General features: G+C 38.9%; 1 protein-coding gene across 3 annotated transcripts in view; it reads right to left on the bottom strand.

Moving 5' to 3' along the window:
- The window catches only part of SecS (Sec synthetase), a 172739-nt gene that overhangs the window by 124974 nt on the left and 32250 nt on the right, over nucleotides 1-15515 (bottom strand). For all 3 annotated transcript variants that reach the window (XM_070103690.1, XM_070103689.1, XM_053797580.2), the window contains exon 5: nucleotides 3562-3720. In XM_070103690.1, coding sequence (XP_069959791.1) covers nucleotides 3562-3720 — 159 coding nt within the window. The remainder of the gene's footprint in view (nucleotides 1-3561; nucleotides 3721-15515) is intronic.

Raw genomic sequence — 15515 nt, 5'->3', positions numbered from 1 at the left:
CAAGCACAAAAAGCAATGGATTATTACAAACTGTTTCGAATGAGCGCGTGGGGTAATGCTCACTAAATGAGAAACAAAGCTAGACTGAGTCAGAATGCGTGGGATGCTTTGTGTGGGTGCGGGCAGGTGGATGCGTTTGGTACGGTGGACCACTGTCAACTCTACGAAAGTCAAGTGGGTGTATGAAAACTGGGACAAAATTTCTATGAAAAAAGTCACTGAAAACCGAAACTTATGAAAACCAGGGCATGCAAAAACTAAGGTTCCACTGTATTACAATACAGCCTCTCCTTACTGATGCCTTGGACTTATGATGGGCTCTCTGACCAGTATTCATACCTAAATAATGTATATTAGAGCTGATTTCCTCTATTCTGTTCACTTCAATATAGTATACATAGTACACTACTGTATAAACATTTAAAAATACAGTGGATCCCCGGTTCACGTTATTAATCTGTTCCTGAGAGCTCATCGTAAAGCAAAATTATCGGAAAGCGAATCAATTTTCCCCATAAAAAATAATGGAAATCAAATTAATCCGTGCAAGACACCCAAAAGTATGAAAAAAAAAACTTTTACCACATGAAATATTAAGTTTAATGCAATAGAATAATTACAATAACAATAATAACAATAGAATAATCACAATAGAATAATTGACACTTACCTTTAATGAAGATCTGGTGATGATTGATGGGATGGGAGGAGGGGAGAGTGTTGAAGTTTTTAATGTTTAGAAGGGGAATCCCCCTCCATTAGGAATTGAGGTAGCAAGTCCTTTTCCGGGGTTACTTCCCTTCTTCTTTTAACCCTTTGAGGGTTTCGGCCGTACTAGTACAGCTTACGACCCAGGGTTTTTGACGTACTAGTACGCCTAAATTCTAGTGCCCTCAAATCTAGTGGGAGAAAGCTGGTAGGCCTACATATGAAAGAATGGGTCTATGTGGTCAGTGTGCACTGTATAAAAAAGATCCTGCAGCACACAGTGCATAATGAGAAAAAAAAACTTTGACCGTTTTTTTGGAATAAAACAGCAACTTTGAACGGTATTTTCGTATGGTATTTATTGTTGTATTCTAGTTTTCCTGGTCTCATTTATAGAATGGAAGACATATTGCAGAAATTGAGGTGATTTTGACTGGTTTTACAATGAAAAGTACCTTGAAATTGAGCTCAAAGTAGCAGAAATGTTCGATTTTTACCAAAGTTCAAAAGTAAACAAATCATGCCAGGCGTCCAATACACGTCAACTGGTGAGTCTAATATTCTTTCACAAGTGCACCAATATTATTTATACCATTTTTTACACTAATGCAGTAGTCTGCATAACAGTAAATCTTCTATTTTTTGTGAGAATAAAAATTCAAAGTGGAAAGCCAAAGAATGTAAGAGGGGCCTTGAGACGTGACTAATGAACAGAGGAAATGTCATTTTAGTGCCAGGAATGTCTTTCTTGTTTATTCTGGACCCTATTCGGAAATTGACATCTTTTGAAATTTGTGTGAAATTGGCAAAATTGCTAAATTCTGACCACTGTACTGGATAGTTGAAATTGGTAAATGGGTGGTTTCTAGCACTCATTCGATAGAAAAAATGGAGTTCTAGCGAAATATTCATGTTTTTTGTCGACTAGTACAATGGAATTGGCCAAAAATGGGGCTCAAAGTGGGCAAAATCGCCGATGTATAAACATCGCGGAGACCGCTAACTTCACGAGAGCATAATTCTGTAAGTTTTCCATCAAATTTCATACTTTTGGTGTCATTATATTGGGAAAAGATTCTCTATCTTTTCATAAGAATTTTTTTTTTTTTTAAATTTGGCCAACCCTGAGAACGAGTCTCGGAGAGGGCCTGTCGACCCTCAAAAGGTTAATGCCACTAGGACCAGCTTGAGAGTCACTGGACTTCTGTCGCACAACATATCTGTCCACAGAGGCCTGTACCTCTCGTTCCTTTATGACTTTCCTAAAGTGGTTCACAACATTGTCGGTGTAATAGTCACCAGCACGGCTTGCAATAGCTGTGTTAGGGTGATTTTCATCCATAAAGGTTTGCAGTTCAACTCACTGTGCACACATTTCCTTAATTTTTGAAGTAGGCACAATGGATTCCACAACTGGCATAGGCTTCTCAGGGTTAGCCCCAAACCCTTCAAAATCTTTCTTAATTTCCATACTAATTCTCACCCTTTTTACCACAGGGTTGGCACTAGAAGCTTTCTTGGGGCCCATGGTGACTTATTTTGCAGAAAGAAGCACCAAAAACAGTGATAATATGGATAATATGGAATGCACCAAATGTATCCGTAGATGCGCGCACACTGGCTGGCTTGTAAACACTGGCACACACGGGGCAGTTCAGGCCACACGTGGACATGTCTCATACGAATCGTATCGCATACCGAGTTTTGTAACGGGAACAGAGGCAAATTTTTTGCGATATAATGCTTCGGATACCAGATTTATCGGATACCGATGACTTCGCGAACCGGGGGTCCACTGTATATCAGAAATGTTATAAATGGTGCAAAGGTGACATTAAAACAATATCAAAGATGGGTAACACAAACTCACTACCATTACAGTATACAGTGGACCCCCGGTTAACGATATTTTTTCACTCCAGAAGTATGTTCAGGTGCCAGTACTGACTGAATTTGTTCCCATAAGGAATATTGTGAAGTAGATTAGTCCATTTCAGACCCCCAAACATACACGTACAAACGCACTTACATAAATACACTTACATAATTGGTCGCAGGGGGTCCACTGTACTCATCACTTAGCGGCAAATTCGTTGAACAACATGGTCTTAGGAACAGAACTCCATTGTTAAGTGAGGAGAGGCTGTAATACATAACAGTAAATATTCTATTTTTGTGTGTGAATAAAAATTCTTTGTGTGAATAAAAATTCAAAATGGAAAACAAGTGTTATATAAGAGAGACCTGGGAACATACCTAATGAACAGAGGAAATGTTTTTTAGTGCCAGGAATGTCTTCACTGTTTATTCTGGACCCTATTTTGAAACTGGCATATTTTGTAATTTGTGTGAAATGGGCCAAATTACTAATTTCTGATCACTTTATTGGGTAGTTGAAATACTTGACTGGCCAATTTCTTGTGCTCAATTGATAAAATGGAAGACATACTAGAGAAATAGCTAAGAATTTGGTTTACTGGAACAATGTAATTGGCCTAAAATAGGTAAAATCACCAATGGGTAAATATTGCTGACAGCAAAATTCGCAAAAGTGTAATTTCGTCAATTTTCCATAAAATTTTGTACATTTTGTTTTATTACTTTCAGATAAAAGATTCTCTACCATTTCATAAAAAAATATAACAAAATATTTCTTTTTTAAGTTCTTGGACCTTGTGGACACCTCACACTGGGGGTCTGGACCCTCAAGGGATTAAGAAATCAGAATTTTAAATAGATATTTTCATTTTCTAAATGATTTTAGGACAGAAATGTTCTAATCAGAGATATCAACCGAGATAATAAAATATACAATGCAACAAAATCTTAATATAAACAACAAGCATGTCTTACCTGCAGTGATAATAGACTTGAAGCATGACTTGTGGTCTATGCGTGGCCAAAGGACATACTTGGCACTGGGTCTTTCACGTCTGAGTGTCAACAGACATAGCACCATACTCATGCCAGTGGCCAAAGGAACTACCAGGCATCCGGCTGCCTTTTTTACACCTGAAAAGGAACATAGGAACAATGTACCTAAATCAGATTCTTTTCTTTAAATTAACAATTTTAACTGCATGTGTTGCCATAAACCTTCTATTAACTGCCTCATTTAGACTAAATTTTCCATTTGCCTTCCTTGATATACAGTAATTCTTCACTTAGTGATTAGGTTACATTATTGAAAGTACTTGCACACAAAGGGAATAACACACACAATATACATTCATGCATCGTTGAACGATGGGGATATATTCTGAGAAATGAATCGTTAGGCAATTTCATCGTTGTGTGAGCATCATAGAGTGTACTTAAACAAAACTAGATGGTATAGCCTATGACACACCTAGGATATATGGTTTGTTTGTTTTTTATAATAGATTTGCCTGTAAGCAGATAATGAAGAAGATTAAATCAAACAAGGGAAAATGATATAATCAAGAGACACTGTAAACACATGATAAAAGGTACAGTACAGTAAATACATAAACCAGTAATATAGTTGTTTATTATCATTATTAAGTATTACATACTGTACATATTCAATTCTCTTGTATTCATTGTAACTCCTAATTTTATTTTTACAGTCACCAAAGAAACTGTATGTAATCACTCAATTAGTCCCTGCCTTATTAATCTTAAGTTTGCCTGAAATGCTCTACATATTAGGGGCTTTCTGCATGCACACTTAAATGTCATTTGCCTCTGTACAAACATTGTATCACTGTATCTTACATAAGTGTATGTGCTATACTTTTATACAACTGGTAGTGCAGTAGGTTTGTTTACACCGTCATACTTGCGATCCGTTGTTGACCGAAGCATGGTTATGCGGTGCACAACTGTTTTAAACAACTTAAACAACTCCAAAAAGTTATATAAATAAAGTAGTACTGCAAATTTTTAAAACAATAATGTGCAACTTGAAGAATTAAACATACGTGCAACATTTTGGTATCTTTAATTTGTAGATGTTTCACTATCCAGTGGCTTTATCAGTACAGTACAAGGACATAATGTGAAGACTGTGCAAGTGTACACAAAAGACAAGGTAATGAGTCCCTTCAGCCTAGAATCAGATTCTTCATGATTATGGTGTTCATCACCTACTCTTAGGCTGAGAAGATTGATTCCACATCTTTTGTATATATTTCTACAGTCTTCATATTATGTCCTTGTAGATGCTTTGCCATCCAGTGACTTTATCACTACAATACAAGGACATAATATGAAGACTGTAGAAATATATACAGCAGATGTGGTAATCAATCTTCTCAGCCTAAGAGTAGGTGATGAACACCATAATCATGAAGAATCTGATTCTAGGCTGAAGGGACTCATTACCTTGTCTTTTGTGTACACTTGCACAGTCTTCACATTATGTCCTTGTACTGTACTGATAAAGCCACTGGATAGTGAAACATCTACAAATTAAAGATATCCAGATTTTGCAAAGATGTCTAATTCTTCATCTTGTCAGCACTGTCTACCATTCATATTCACTGTGCAACTTACCTAACTTGTGGCATCCATGTCTTTAATCAGTGTGGCACCCCATACTTTGATGATGACTGAACAGTGAGCTCCCTAGGAACTCTACATGAGCCTATAAAGCAACTAGTTACTGAGCTCTTGGCACATACACACACACACACTTTTTTTTTTTTTTTCAACAAGTCGGCTGTCTCCCACCGAGGCAGGGTGACCCAAAAAAGAAAGAAAATCCCCAAAAAGAAAATACTTTCATCATCATTCAACACTTTCACCACACTCACACATTATCACTGCTTTTGCAGAGGTGCTCAGAATACAACGGTTTAGAAGCATATACGTATAAAGATACACAACATATCCCTCCAAACTGCCAATATCCCAAACCCCTTCTTTAAAGTGCAGGCATTGTACTTCCCATTTCCAGGACTCAAGTCCAACTATATGAAAATAACCGGTTTCCCTGAATCCCTTCACTAAATATTACCCTGCTCACACTCCAACAGATCGTCAGGTCCCAAGTATCATTCACCTCCATTCACTCCTATCTAACACGCTCATGCACGCTTGCTGGAAGTCCAAGCCCCTCGCCCACAAAACCTCCTTTACCCCCTCTTTCCAACCCTTTCGAGGACGACCCCTACCCCTCCTTCCTTCCCCTATAGATTTATATGCTTTCCATGCCATTCTACTTTGATCTATTCTCTCTAAATGACCAAACCACCTCAACAACCCCTCTTCTGCCCTCTGACTAATGCTTTTATTAACTCCACACCTTCTCCTAATTTTCACACTCCGAATTTTCTGCATAAATAACAAAAAAGGCACAATACCGTGACTGGAACGATACACAAATAACCCGCACCTAAAAGAGAGAAGCTTGCGACGACGTTTCGGTCCGACTTGGACCATTGACAAAGTCACACTAACCAGAAGTGGAGCAGGACGGCTATATATGTATAGGCAGGAAGAGGTGGTGGTAGTAGTAGTAGTAGTAGTAGTAAAAGAATGGTATGTAATACCGACAAGATGAAATTAAGACACATGCGCAACACCCGGGCATCACTGTCGTAGACGTTTCGCCATCCAGCCAGCCACTGGATGGCGAAACGTCGACAACAAAGACAACCAGATGCCGCACATGTGTCTTAATTTCATCAGTAGTTGTAGTAGTAGTAGTAGAAGAGGTAGTAGTAGTGGTAGTGGTAGAAGTGGGAAATAAGGAGGACAAGCAGTCAAAAACAAAGGAAGGGAGCACTGCAAGAGAGCTAGGTGCCCACTGAGGGAGAGCAAACGCACAGAGGTGCGTGAAAGGGGAAGTGGCGAAATAAATGAAGAAGGAACAGAAACACGAGACAGAAGAGAGAAAGACAACCCAGAGGAGAAAAGGAAAGAGGAAAGGGGAAGAGGGAGAAGAAAAAGAAAAAAGAAAAAAGAAAAAATGAGGAGTCAGGTTAAGTCACGGGTGTTCTGAAGTTTGGAGCATTTTACAATGTAGTGGGAGAGGAAGGCATCTACAGAGACGAAGCCAGGGCTAAGGTTCATACAAGGAAAGTTGTTTATTAGAGAGGATTCAACTAGACGGCGACTGTTCGAGTTGGAAGTAGGGAAGACAGTTTTAGCAATTCTTTTCTCCCAAACTCTCTACTCCTGGGAACTCTTCTATCCTCTGCCTTCCCTACATTTCCGGTCTTTCTAATCTCAACAATTTTCTCCGTCCCTTAGACATCAAGCTTACCTTCCGCCAGACTAACACTCTTCGCACTAATCTCGTTCATACCTCTCCTCCCTCTACAGATGTTCCTGGTGTCTACTCTATTTCTTGCTCCTCCTGTCCTCTTCAATACTTCGGAGAAACTGGTCAATCTCTTTCTGACAGACTTAGGGAGCACAAAAATAGTGTTAGGCTTGCTGACACTAACAATGCTCTTTTCTGTCACGTCAGAGATCATAGCCATCCTATTGACTGGTCTTCTGCTAAAACTGTCTTCCCTACTTCCAACTCGAACAGTCGCCGTCTAGTTGAATCCTCTCTAATAAACAACTTTCCTTGTATGAACCTTAGCCCTGGCTTCGTCTCTGTTTACCTGGAGATTACCTGGAGAGAGTTCCGGGGGTCAACGCCCCCGCGGCCCGGTCTGTGACCAGGCCTCCTTAGGTCAGTGTCCCAGGATGCGACCCACACCAGTCGACTAACACCCAGGTACCCATTTTACTGATGGGGAACATAGACAACAGGTTGAAAGAAACACGTCCAATGTTTCTACTCTGGCTGGGAATCGAACCCAGGCCCTCGCCGTGTGAAGCGAGAGCGTTAACCACCAGGCCACCAGAGCCCACTGTAGATGCCTTCCTCTCCCACTACACTGTAAAATGCTCCAAACTTCAGAACACTCGTGACTTAACCTGACTCCTCATTTTTTCTTTTTTCTTTTTTCTTTTTCTTCTCCCTCTTCCCCTTTCCTCTTCCCTTTTCTCCTCTGGGTTGCCTTTCTCTCTTCTGTCTCGTGTTTCTGTTCCTTCTTCATTTATTTCACCACTTCCCCTTTCACGCACCTCTGTGCGTTTGCTCTCCCTCAGTGGGCACCTAGCTCTCTTGCAGTGCTCCCTTCCTTTGTTTTTGACTGCTCGTCCTCCTTATTTCCCACTTCTACAACTACCACTACTACTAACTCTTCTACTACTACTACTACTACAACTACTGATGAAATTAAGACACATGTGCGGCGTCTGGTTGTCTTTGTTGTGGACATTTCGCCATCCAGTGGCTGGCTGGATGGCGAAACGTCTACGATAGTGATGCCCGGGTGTTGCTCATGTGTCTTAATTTCATCTTGTCGGTATTACGTACCATTCTTTTACTACTACTACTACTACCACCACCTCTACCTGCCTATATATAGCCGTCCTGCTCCACTTCTGGTTAGTGTGACTTTGTCAATGGTCCAAGTCAGACCGAAACGTCGTCGTAAGCTTCTCTCTTTTATGTGCGGGTTATTTGTGTGTGTGTGTTGTGTTTCTGCATAATATTTACACCACACATTGCCCTTAGACAGGACATCTCCACTGCCTCCAACCGTCTCCTCGCTGCTGCATTTACCACCCAAGCTTCACATCCATATAAGAGTGTTGGTACTACTATACTTTCATACATTCCCTTCTTTGCCTCTATAGATAACGTTTTTTGACTCCACATATACCTCAACGCACCACTCACCTTTTTTCCCTCATCAATTCTATGATTAACCTCATCCTTCATAAATCCATCCGCCGACACGTCAACTCCCAAGTATCTGAAAACATTCACTTCTTCCATACTCCTCCTCCCCAATTTGATATCCAATTTTTCTTTATCTAAATCATTTGATACCCTCATCACCTTACTCTTTTCTATGTTCACTTTCAACTTTCTACCTTTACACACATTCTCAAACTCATCCACTAACCTTTGCAATTTTTCTTTAGAATCTCCCATAAGCACAGTATCATCAGCAAAAAGTAACTGTGTCAATTCCCATTTTGAATTTGATTCCCCATAATTTACTCCCACCCCTCTGCCGAACACCCTAGCATTTACTTCTTTTACAACCCCATTTATAAATATATTAAACAACCATGGTGACATTACACATCCCTGTCTAAGACCTACTTTTACCAGGAAGTATTCTCCCTCTCTTTTACACACCCTAACCTGAGCCTCACTATCCTCATAAAAGCTCTTTACAGCATTTAGTAACTTCCCACCTATTCAATATACTTGCAATATCTGCCACATTGCTCCTCTATCCGCTCTATCATATGCCTTTTCTAAATCCATAAATGCAATAAAAACTTCCCTACCTTTATCTAAATACTGTTCACATATATGCTTCAATGTAAACACTTGATCTACACATCCCCTACCCACTCCGAAGCCTCCCTGCTCATCCGCAATCCTACATTCTGTTTTACCTCTAATTCTTTCAATTATAACCCTACCGTATACTTTTCCAGGTATACTCAGTAAACTTATTCCTCTATAATTTTTACAATCTCTTTTGTCCCCTTTCCCTTTATATAAAGGGACTATACATGCTCTCCGCCAATCCCTAGGTACCTTCCCCTCTTTCATACATTTATTAAACAAAAGTACCAACCACTCCAACACTATATCCCCCCTTGCTTTTAACATTTCTGTCATGATCCCATCAGTTCCAGCTGCTTTACCCACTTTCATTCTACGTAATGCCTCACGTACCTCCACCACACTTACATTCTGCTCTTCTTCACTCCTAAAAGATGGTATACCTCCCTGGCCAGTGCATGAAATTACCGCCTCCCTTTCTTCCTCAACATTTAAAAGTTCCTCAAAATATTCTCGCCATCTACCTAATACCTCCCTCTCCCCATCTACTAACTACTCTGTTTTTAACTGACAAATCCATACTTTCCCTAGGCTTTCTTAACTTGTTTAACTCACTCCAAAATTTTTTCTTATTTTCATTAAAATTTCTTGACAGTGCCTCTCCCACTCTATCATCTGCTCTCCTTTTGCACTCTCTCACCACTCTCTTCACCTTTCTTTTACTCTCCATATACTCTGCTCTTCTTATAACACTTCTGCTTTGTAAAAACCTCCCATAAGCTACCTTTTTCTCTTTTATCACACCCTTTACTTCATCATTCCACCAATCACTCCTCTTTCCACCTGCCCCCACCCTCCTATAACCACAAACTTCTGCCCCACATTCTAATACTGCATTTTAAAACTATTCCAACCCTCTTCAACCCCCCCCACTACTCATCTTTGCACTAGCCCACCTTTCTGCCAATAGTCGCTTATATCTCGCCCGAACTTCCTCCTCCCTTAGTTTATACACTTTCACCTCCCTCTTATTTGTTGTTGCCACCTTCCTCTTTTCCCATCTACCTCTTACTCTAACTGTAGCTACAACTAAATAATGATCCGATATATCAGTTGCCCCTCTATAAACATGTACACCCTGGAGCCTACCCATCAACCTTTTATCCACCAATACATAATCTAACAAACTACTTTCATTACGTGCTACATCATACCTTGTATATTTATTTATCCTCTTTTTCATAAAATATGTATTACTTATTACCAAATTTCTTTCTACACATAGCTCAATTAAAGGCTCCCCATTTACATTTACCCCTGGCACCCCAAATTTACCTACTACTCCCTCCATAACATTTTTACCCACTTTAGCATTGAAATCCCCAACCACCATTACTCTCACACTTGATTCAAAACTCCCCACGCATTCACTCAACATTTCCCAAAATCTCTCTCTCTCCTCTACACTTCTTTCTTCTCCAGGTGCATACACGCTTACTATAACCCACTTTTCACATCCAATCTTTATTTTACTCCACATAATCCTTGAATTAATACATTTATAGCCCCTCTTTTCCTGCCATAGCTTATCCTTCAACATTATTGCTACTCCTTCTTTAGCTCTAACTCTATTTGAAACCCCTGACCTAATCCTATTTATTCCTACATTATTTAGTTTATATGTGGCATGGTTATTTAACTGTCCAACATTTAGAACTTTCCATTTGTCAATATTAAACTGCATCTTTCACTTCTCCGACCACTGCATCAGTCTATTCAAATCATCCTGGAGCGCTCTAGATGGCCTATTTTGGTGTCATCAGCAAATTTGCTTATGTCGCTATTTATTCCCTCATCTATGTCTTTTATGTAAATTGTGAACAACAACGGGCCCAACACTGACCCCTGAGGAACACCGCTTGTGACGTGCCCCCATTCTGATTTCTCCCCATTTATGCAAACTCTCTGCTGTCTATTTGTCAGCCATGCCTCTGTCCAGGAAAAAATTTCTCCTATTCCATGTGCCTTAAGTTTCCTCAATAGCCTCTGGTGTGGAACTCTATCGAAAGCCTTACTGAAGTCCATATACACAATATCATATTCATTACCATGATCTACCTCCTCAAACACCTTAGTGAAAAAAGTTAGTAAATTCGTAAGACAGGAACGCCTCTTTGTAAAACCGTGTTGAGATTCATTAATCAATCTGTGCCTGTCAAGATGGCTACGAATTGCTTCGGCAATTATTGATTCCATAAATTTTCCCACCATGGAGGTAAGGCTTATTGGTGTATAGTTTGAAGCCAAGGACCTGTCACCTGCCTTGTAAACAGGTATTACATTTGTCATTTTCCACTTATCAGGCACTATGCCAGTTTGTAGTGATATGTTAAAAAGATTAGCCAAAGGTATGCTAAGTTCCTCTTTACATTCCTTTAACACCCTTGCAAACAGTTCATCAGGGCCTGGGGATTTGTTAGGTTTTAGTTTCTCTATTTGTCTGAGGACCATGTCACTAGTTACTGCAATCGTACATAGTTTATTATTCTGTTCTACATAATCTATTATTTCAGGAATATTGCTAGTATTTTCCTGGGTGAAAACTGAAGAAGTAGGTATTGAGAATTTCACACATATCCTTATCACTGTCAGTGATCTGACCAGGGTTACTCTTAACCCTTTGAGGGTCCGTCCCGTAGATCTATGGCTTTACGTTCAGGGTCCAAACCGTAGATCTACGTCATGAGCTGAGCTCACTCTGATAAACTGTGAGTGGTACGTTTGGGCCTAGATATGACAGAATACATCTATGTGGTATGTGTGCACCACATAAAACAGATCCTGCAGCACGCTGTGTATAATGAGAGAAAAAACTGAAATCATGATTTTTTGATTAAAACAGCGACTTTGCAGTATTTTTTCGTATGCTTTTTATAGTTCTATTTGTGATTTCTTGGTCTCATTTGATAGAATGGAAGACATATTACAGAAATAGAGATGATTTTGATTGGTTTTAGTACTGGAAATGGCTTGAAACTGAGCTCAAAGTAGCAGAAATGTTAAATTTTTGCCGATATTCAAGAGTAAACAAACGACCTCAAACGTCTAATACACGCCAGCTGGTGGGTCTAATATGCATTCACAAATATGGTGATGATATTTATACAATTATTACAGTATTGCATAACAGTAAATCTTCTATTTTTTGGTGTGAATAAAAATTCATTATGTGAATAAAAAATCAAAATGGAATTTATTTGTAAAGCCTCAAAACGTAACTAATGAACAGAGGAAATGTTAGTTTAGTTCCAGGAATACCTACATTGTTTATTCTGGACCCTATTTTGAAATTGGAATATTTTGAACTTTGTGTTAAATTGACCAAATTAACAATTTCAGATCACTTTAATTTGTAGTTGAAACAGTTGACTTGGCGATTTCTTGTGCTCAATCGATAGAATAGAAGTAATACTAGTGAAATAGCTAAGAATTTGGTTGACTGGAATAATGTAATTGGCCTAAAATGGGAGTCAAAGTCGGCAAAATCGCCGATTCATAAATATCGCTGACACATCAAAATTCGCGAGAGCATAATTTCGTCAATTTTCCATCAAATTTCGTACTTTTTGTTTTATTGCCCTCACAAAAAGATTCTCTACCATTTCATAAGAAAAAATAACAAATTTTTTTTTTGAAAATTCTTGGACACGGGCACCACTTCAGATTTGGGCCTTGGACCCTGAAGGGGTTAAGTGGGCCAATATTGTCCCTAATCTTACTTCTGTATACTAGAAAGAACCCTTTTGGGTTAGTCTTTGAATCCCTTGCGACCTTAGCCTCATAATCCCTTTTTGCTTTTCTTATTCCTACCTTTATTTCTCTCTTTAATTGAATAGTATATTGATTTCTTAACTGCCCATCCCCTCTTTTGATACGCCTATATGTATATGCCTCTCTTTTGACCAATGAGAGGTTTTAATCTATTGTTCATCCATTTGGGATCATTTTTGTTAGATCTAATTTCCCTACTCGGAACAAAAGTTGTCTGGGCAGCTAGAACTATGCTCTGAAAAACGTCATATTGGCAACCAAGATCACCTACCTGACCCATAGTCAGGACATCCTAATTTAGCCCACCCAGGTAATTTTTCAGTCCCATGAAGTCAGCCAAGCAAAAATCTGGGACAGAGATTTGATTGCAGTTATCTGGGTAATTCCATGATATATTGAAACTAAGTGATTTGTGATCACTTTCCCCAAGCTCATCATTGACCTCAAGATTATTAATTAGTGATTATTTGTTGGCAAGAACCAAGTCAAGCAGATTGTTTCCTCTAGTTGGTTCTGTCACAACCTGTTCTAAAAAGCAATCCTGAACCGTATCAAGAAAGTCACTAGACTCAAGATTTCCTGTCATATTGTTCCAATCAATTTGTCTAAAGTTAAAATCTCCCATTATCACAACATTTTCATAGCCAGATGCCTTATGAATTTCGTCCCATAACAGCTTGCTGCACTCCCTATCAAGGTTTGGGGGCCTATAAATCACACCCAAAATTAATTTGTCACGTCCCTCGAGAAACTGTAGCCAAACAGATTCAGTGTTTGATGTTTCTAATCTTATATCATGTCTAAGACAACAATTTAAATTTTCTCTGACATACATCGCCACTCCACCACCCTTCCTGTTGACCCTATCAATGTGGAATAGTTTATAACCCTGTATGTTGCATTCAGAAGGCATTTCTCTATCTTTCAGGTTGAACCAGGTCTCTGTTATACCAATAATATCTATATTACCTACACTTGCAAGTAATCTTAGCTCATCTATCTTATTTCTTAGACTCCTACTATTTGTATAGTAAACCTTAACCCTTTGAGGGTTTTCGTCGTACTAGTACGTCTTACGAGTAGGGGTTTTTGACGTACTAGTACTCATAAATTCTAGCGGCCTCAAATCTAGTGGGAGAAAGCTGGTTGGCCTTCATATGAAAGAATGGGTCTATGTGGTCAGTGTGCACAGTCTAAAAAAAATCCTGCAGCACACAGTGCATAATGAGAAAAAAAAAATTTTTACCATTTTTTTTTAATAAATCAGTGACTTTGCAGTGTATTTTCGTATGGTATTTATTGTTCTATTCTAGTTTTCTTGGTCTCATTTTATAGAATGGAAGACATATTACAGAAATTAAGATGATTTTGACTGGTTTTACAATGAAAGGTGCCTTGAAATTAAGCTCAAAGTAGCAGAAATGTTCGATTTTTACCAAACTTCAAAAGTAAACAAATCATGCCAAGCGTGCAATACACGTCAACTGGTGAGTCTAATATTCTTTCACAAGTGCACCAATAATATTTATACCATTTTTTACACTAATGCAGTAGTCTGCATAACAGTAAATCTTATATTTTTTGTGAGAATAAAAATTCAAAGTGGAAAGCAAAAGAATATAAGAGGGGCCTTGAGACGTGACTAATGACTAGAGGAAATGTCATTTTAGTGCCAGGAATGTCTATCTTGTTTATTCTGGACCCTATTCGGAAATTGGCATCTTTTGAAATTTGTGTGAAATTGGCAAAATTGCTAAATTCTGACCACTGTACTGGATAGTTGAATTTATAAATGGGTGGTTTCTTGCACCCATTCGATAGAAAAAATGGAGTTCTAGCGAAATATTCATGTTTTTTGTCGACTAGTACAGTGAAATTGGCCGAAAATGGGGCTCAAAGTGGGCAAAATCGCCGATGCGTAAACATCGCCGAGACCGCTAACTTTGCGAGAGCATAATTCCGTAAGTTTTCTATCAAATTTCAAACTTTTGGTGTCGTTATGATCGGAAAAAGATTCTCTATCTTTTCATAAGAGAAAATAATTTTTTTTTTTTTTTAAATTTGGCCGACCCTGAGAACGAGTTTCGGAGAGGGCCTGTCGACCCTCAAAGGGTTAAGGGAGCTAGTCACTCGTTGCCCTCTACTATCTCTCTTTGTTTGTTGGTCAATTGATTTACCATTACGTACTAGCAACTTTATTTTGAATATTGTCTTTAAACATATCCCTGAGGTATCCCGGTAATAACTGCTGTTTTTAACCCTAATGCTGCAGCCTGATTGTTTCCCACAAACACCCATACCTCTATTATCTACCGGGTGGGTTTAAAACCCAAGGCCAGCACGTGGCAAAACTGCAGGCCAGTGTGTAAGCCACTGGTCCAGTGGCTTACACACTGACCTGCAGTTTTAGGATTCACTTGCCATGGGTTCTATCCCACCCGAACCATGATCTGTTTGCAACTGTGTTATTACGATTTCGTGAGTCTTTGTAATTACCATTGTTATTTTGATATTATTGAACAGAACTGCCACTAAAAGTTAAAACTACTCATTATTAAGACATCCAAAATGAAACAATCATACACACCTAATAAAGTCCCACATCACAGTGTAACTGTATTAGTAAGGAGTCCTAGTT

Source organism: Cherax quadricarinatus, chromosome 86 (assembly GCF_038502225.1).
Source record: "Cherax quadricarinatus isolate ZL_2023a chromosome 86, ASM3850222v1, whole genome shotgun sequence".
NCBI classification, from domain to species: Eukaryota; Metazoa; Arthropoda; class Malacostraca; order Decapoda; family Parastacidae; genus Cherax; species Cherax quadricarinatus.
The sequence above is the reverse complement of the archived record's forward strand: the minus strand, read 5'-3'. Positions and strand labels throughout refer to the sequence as shown.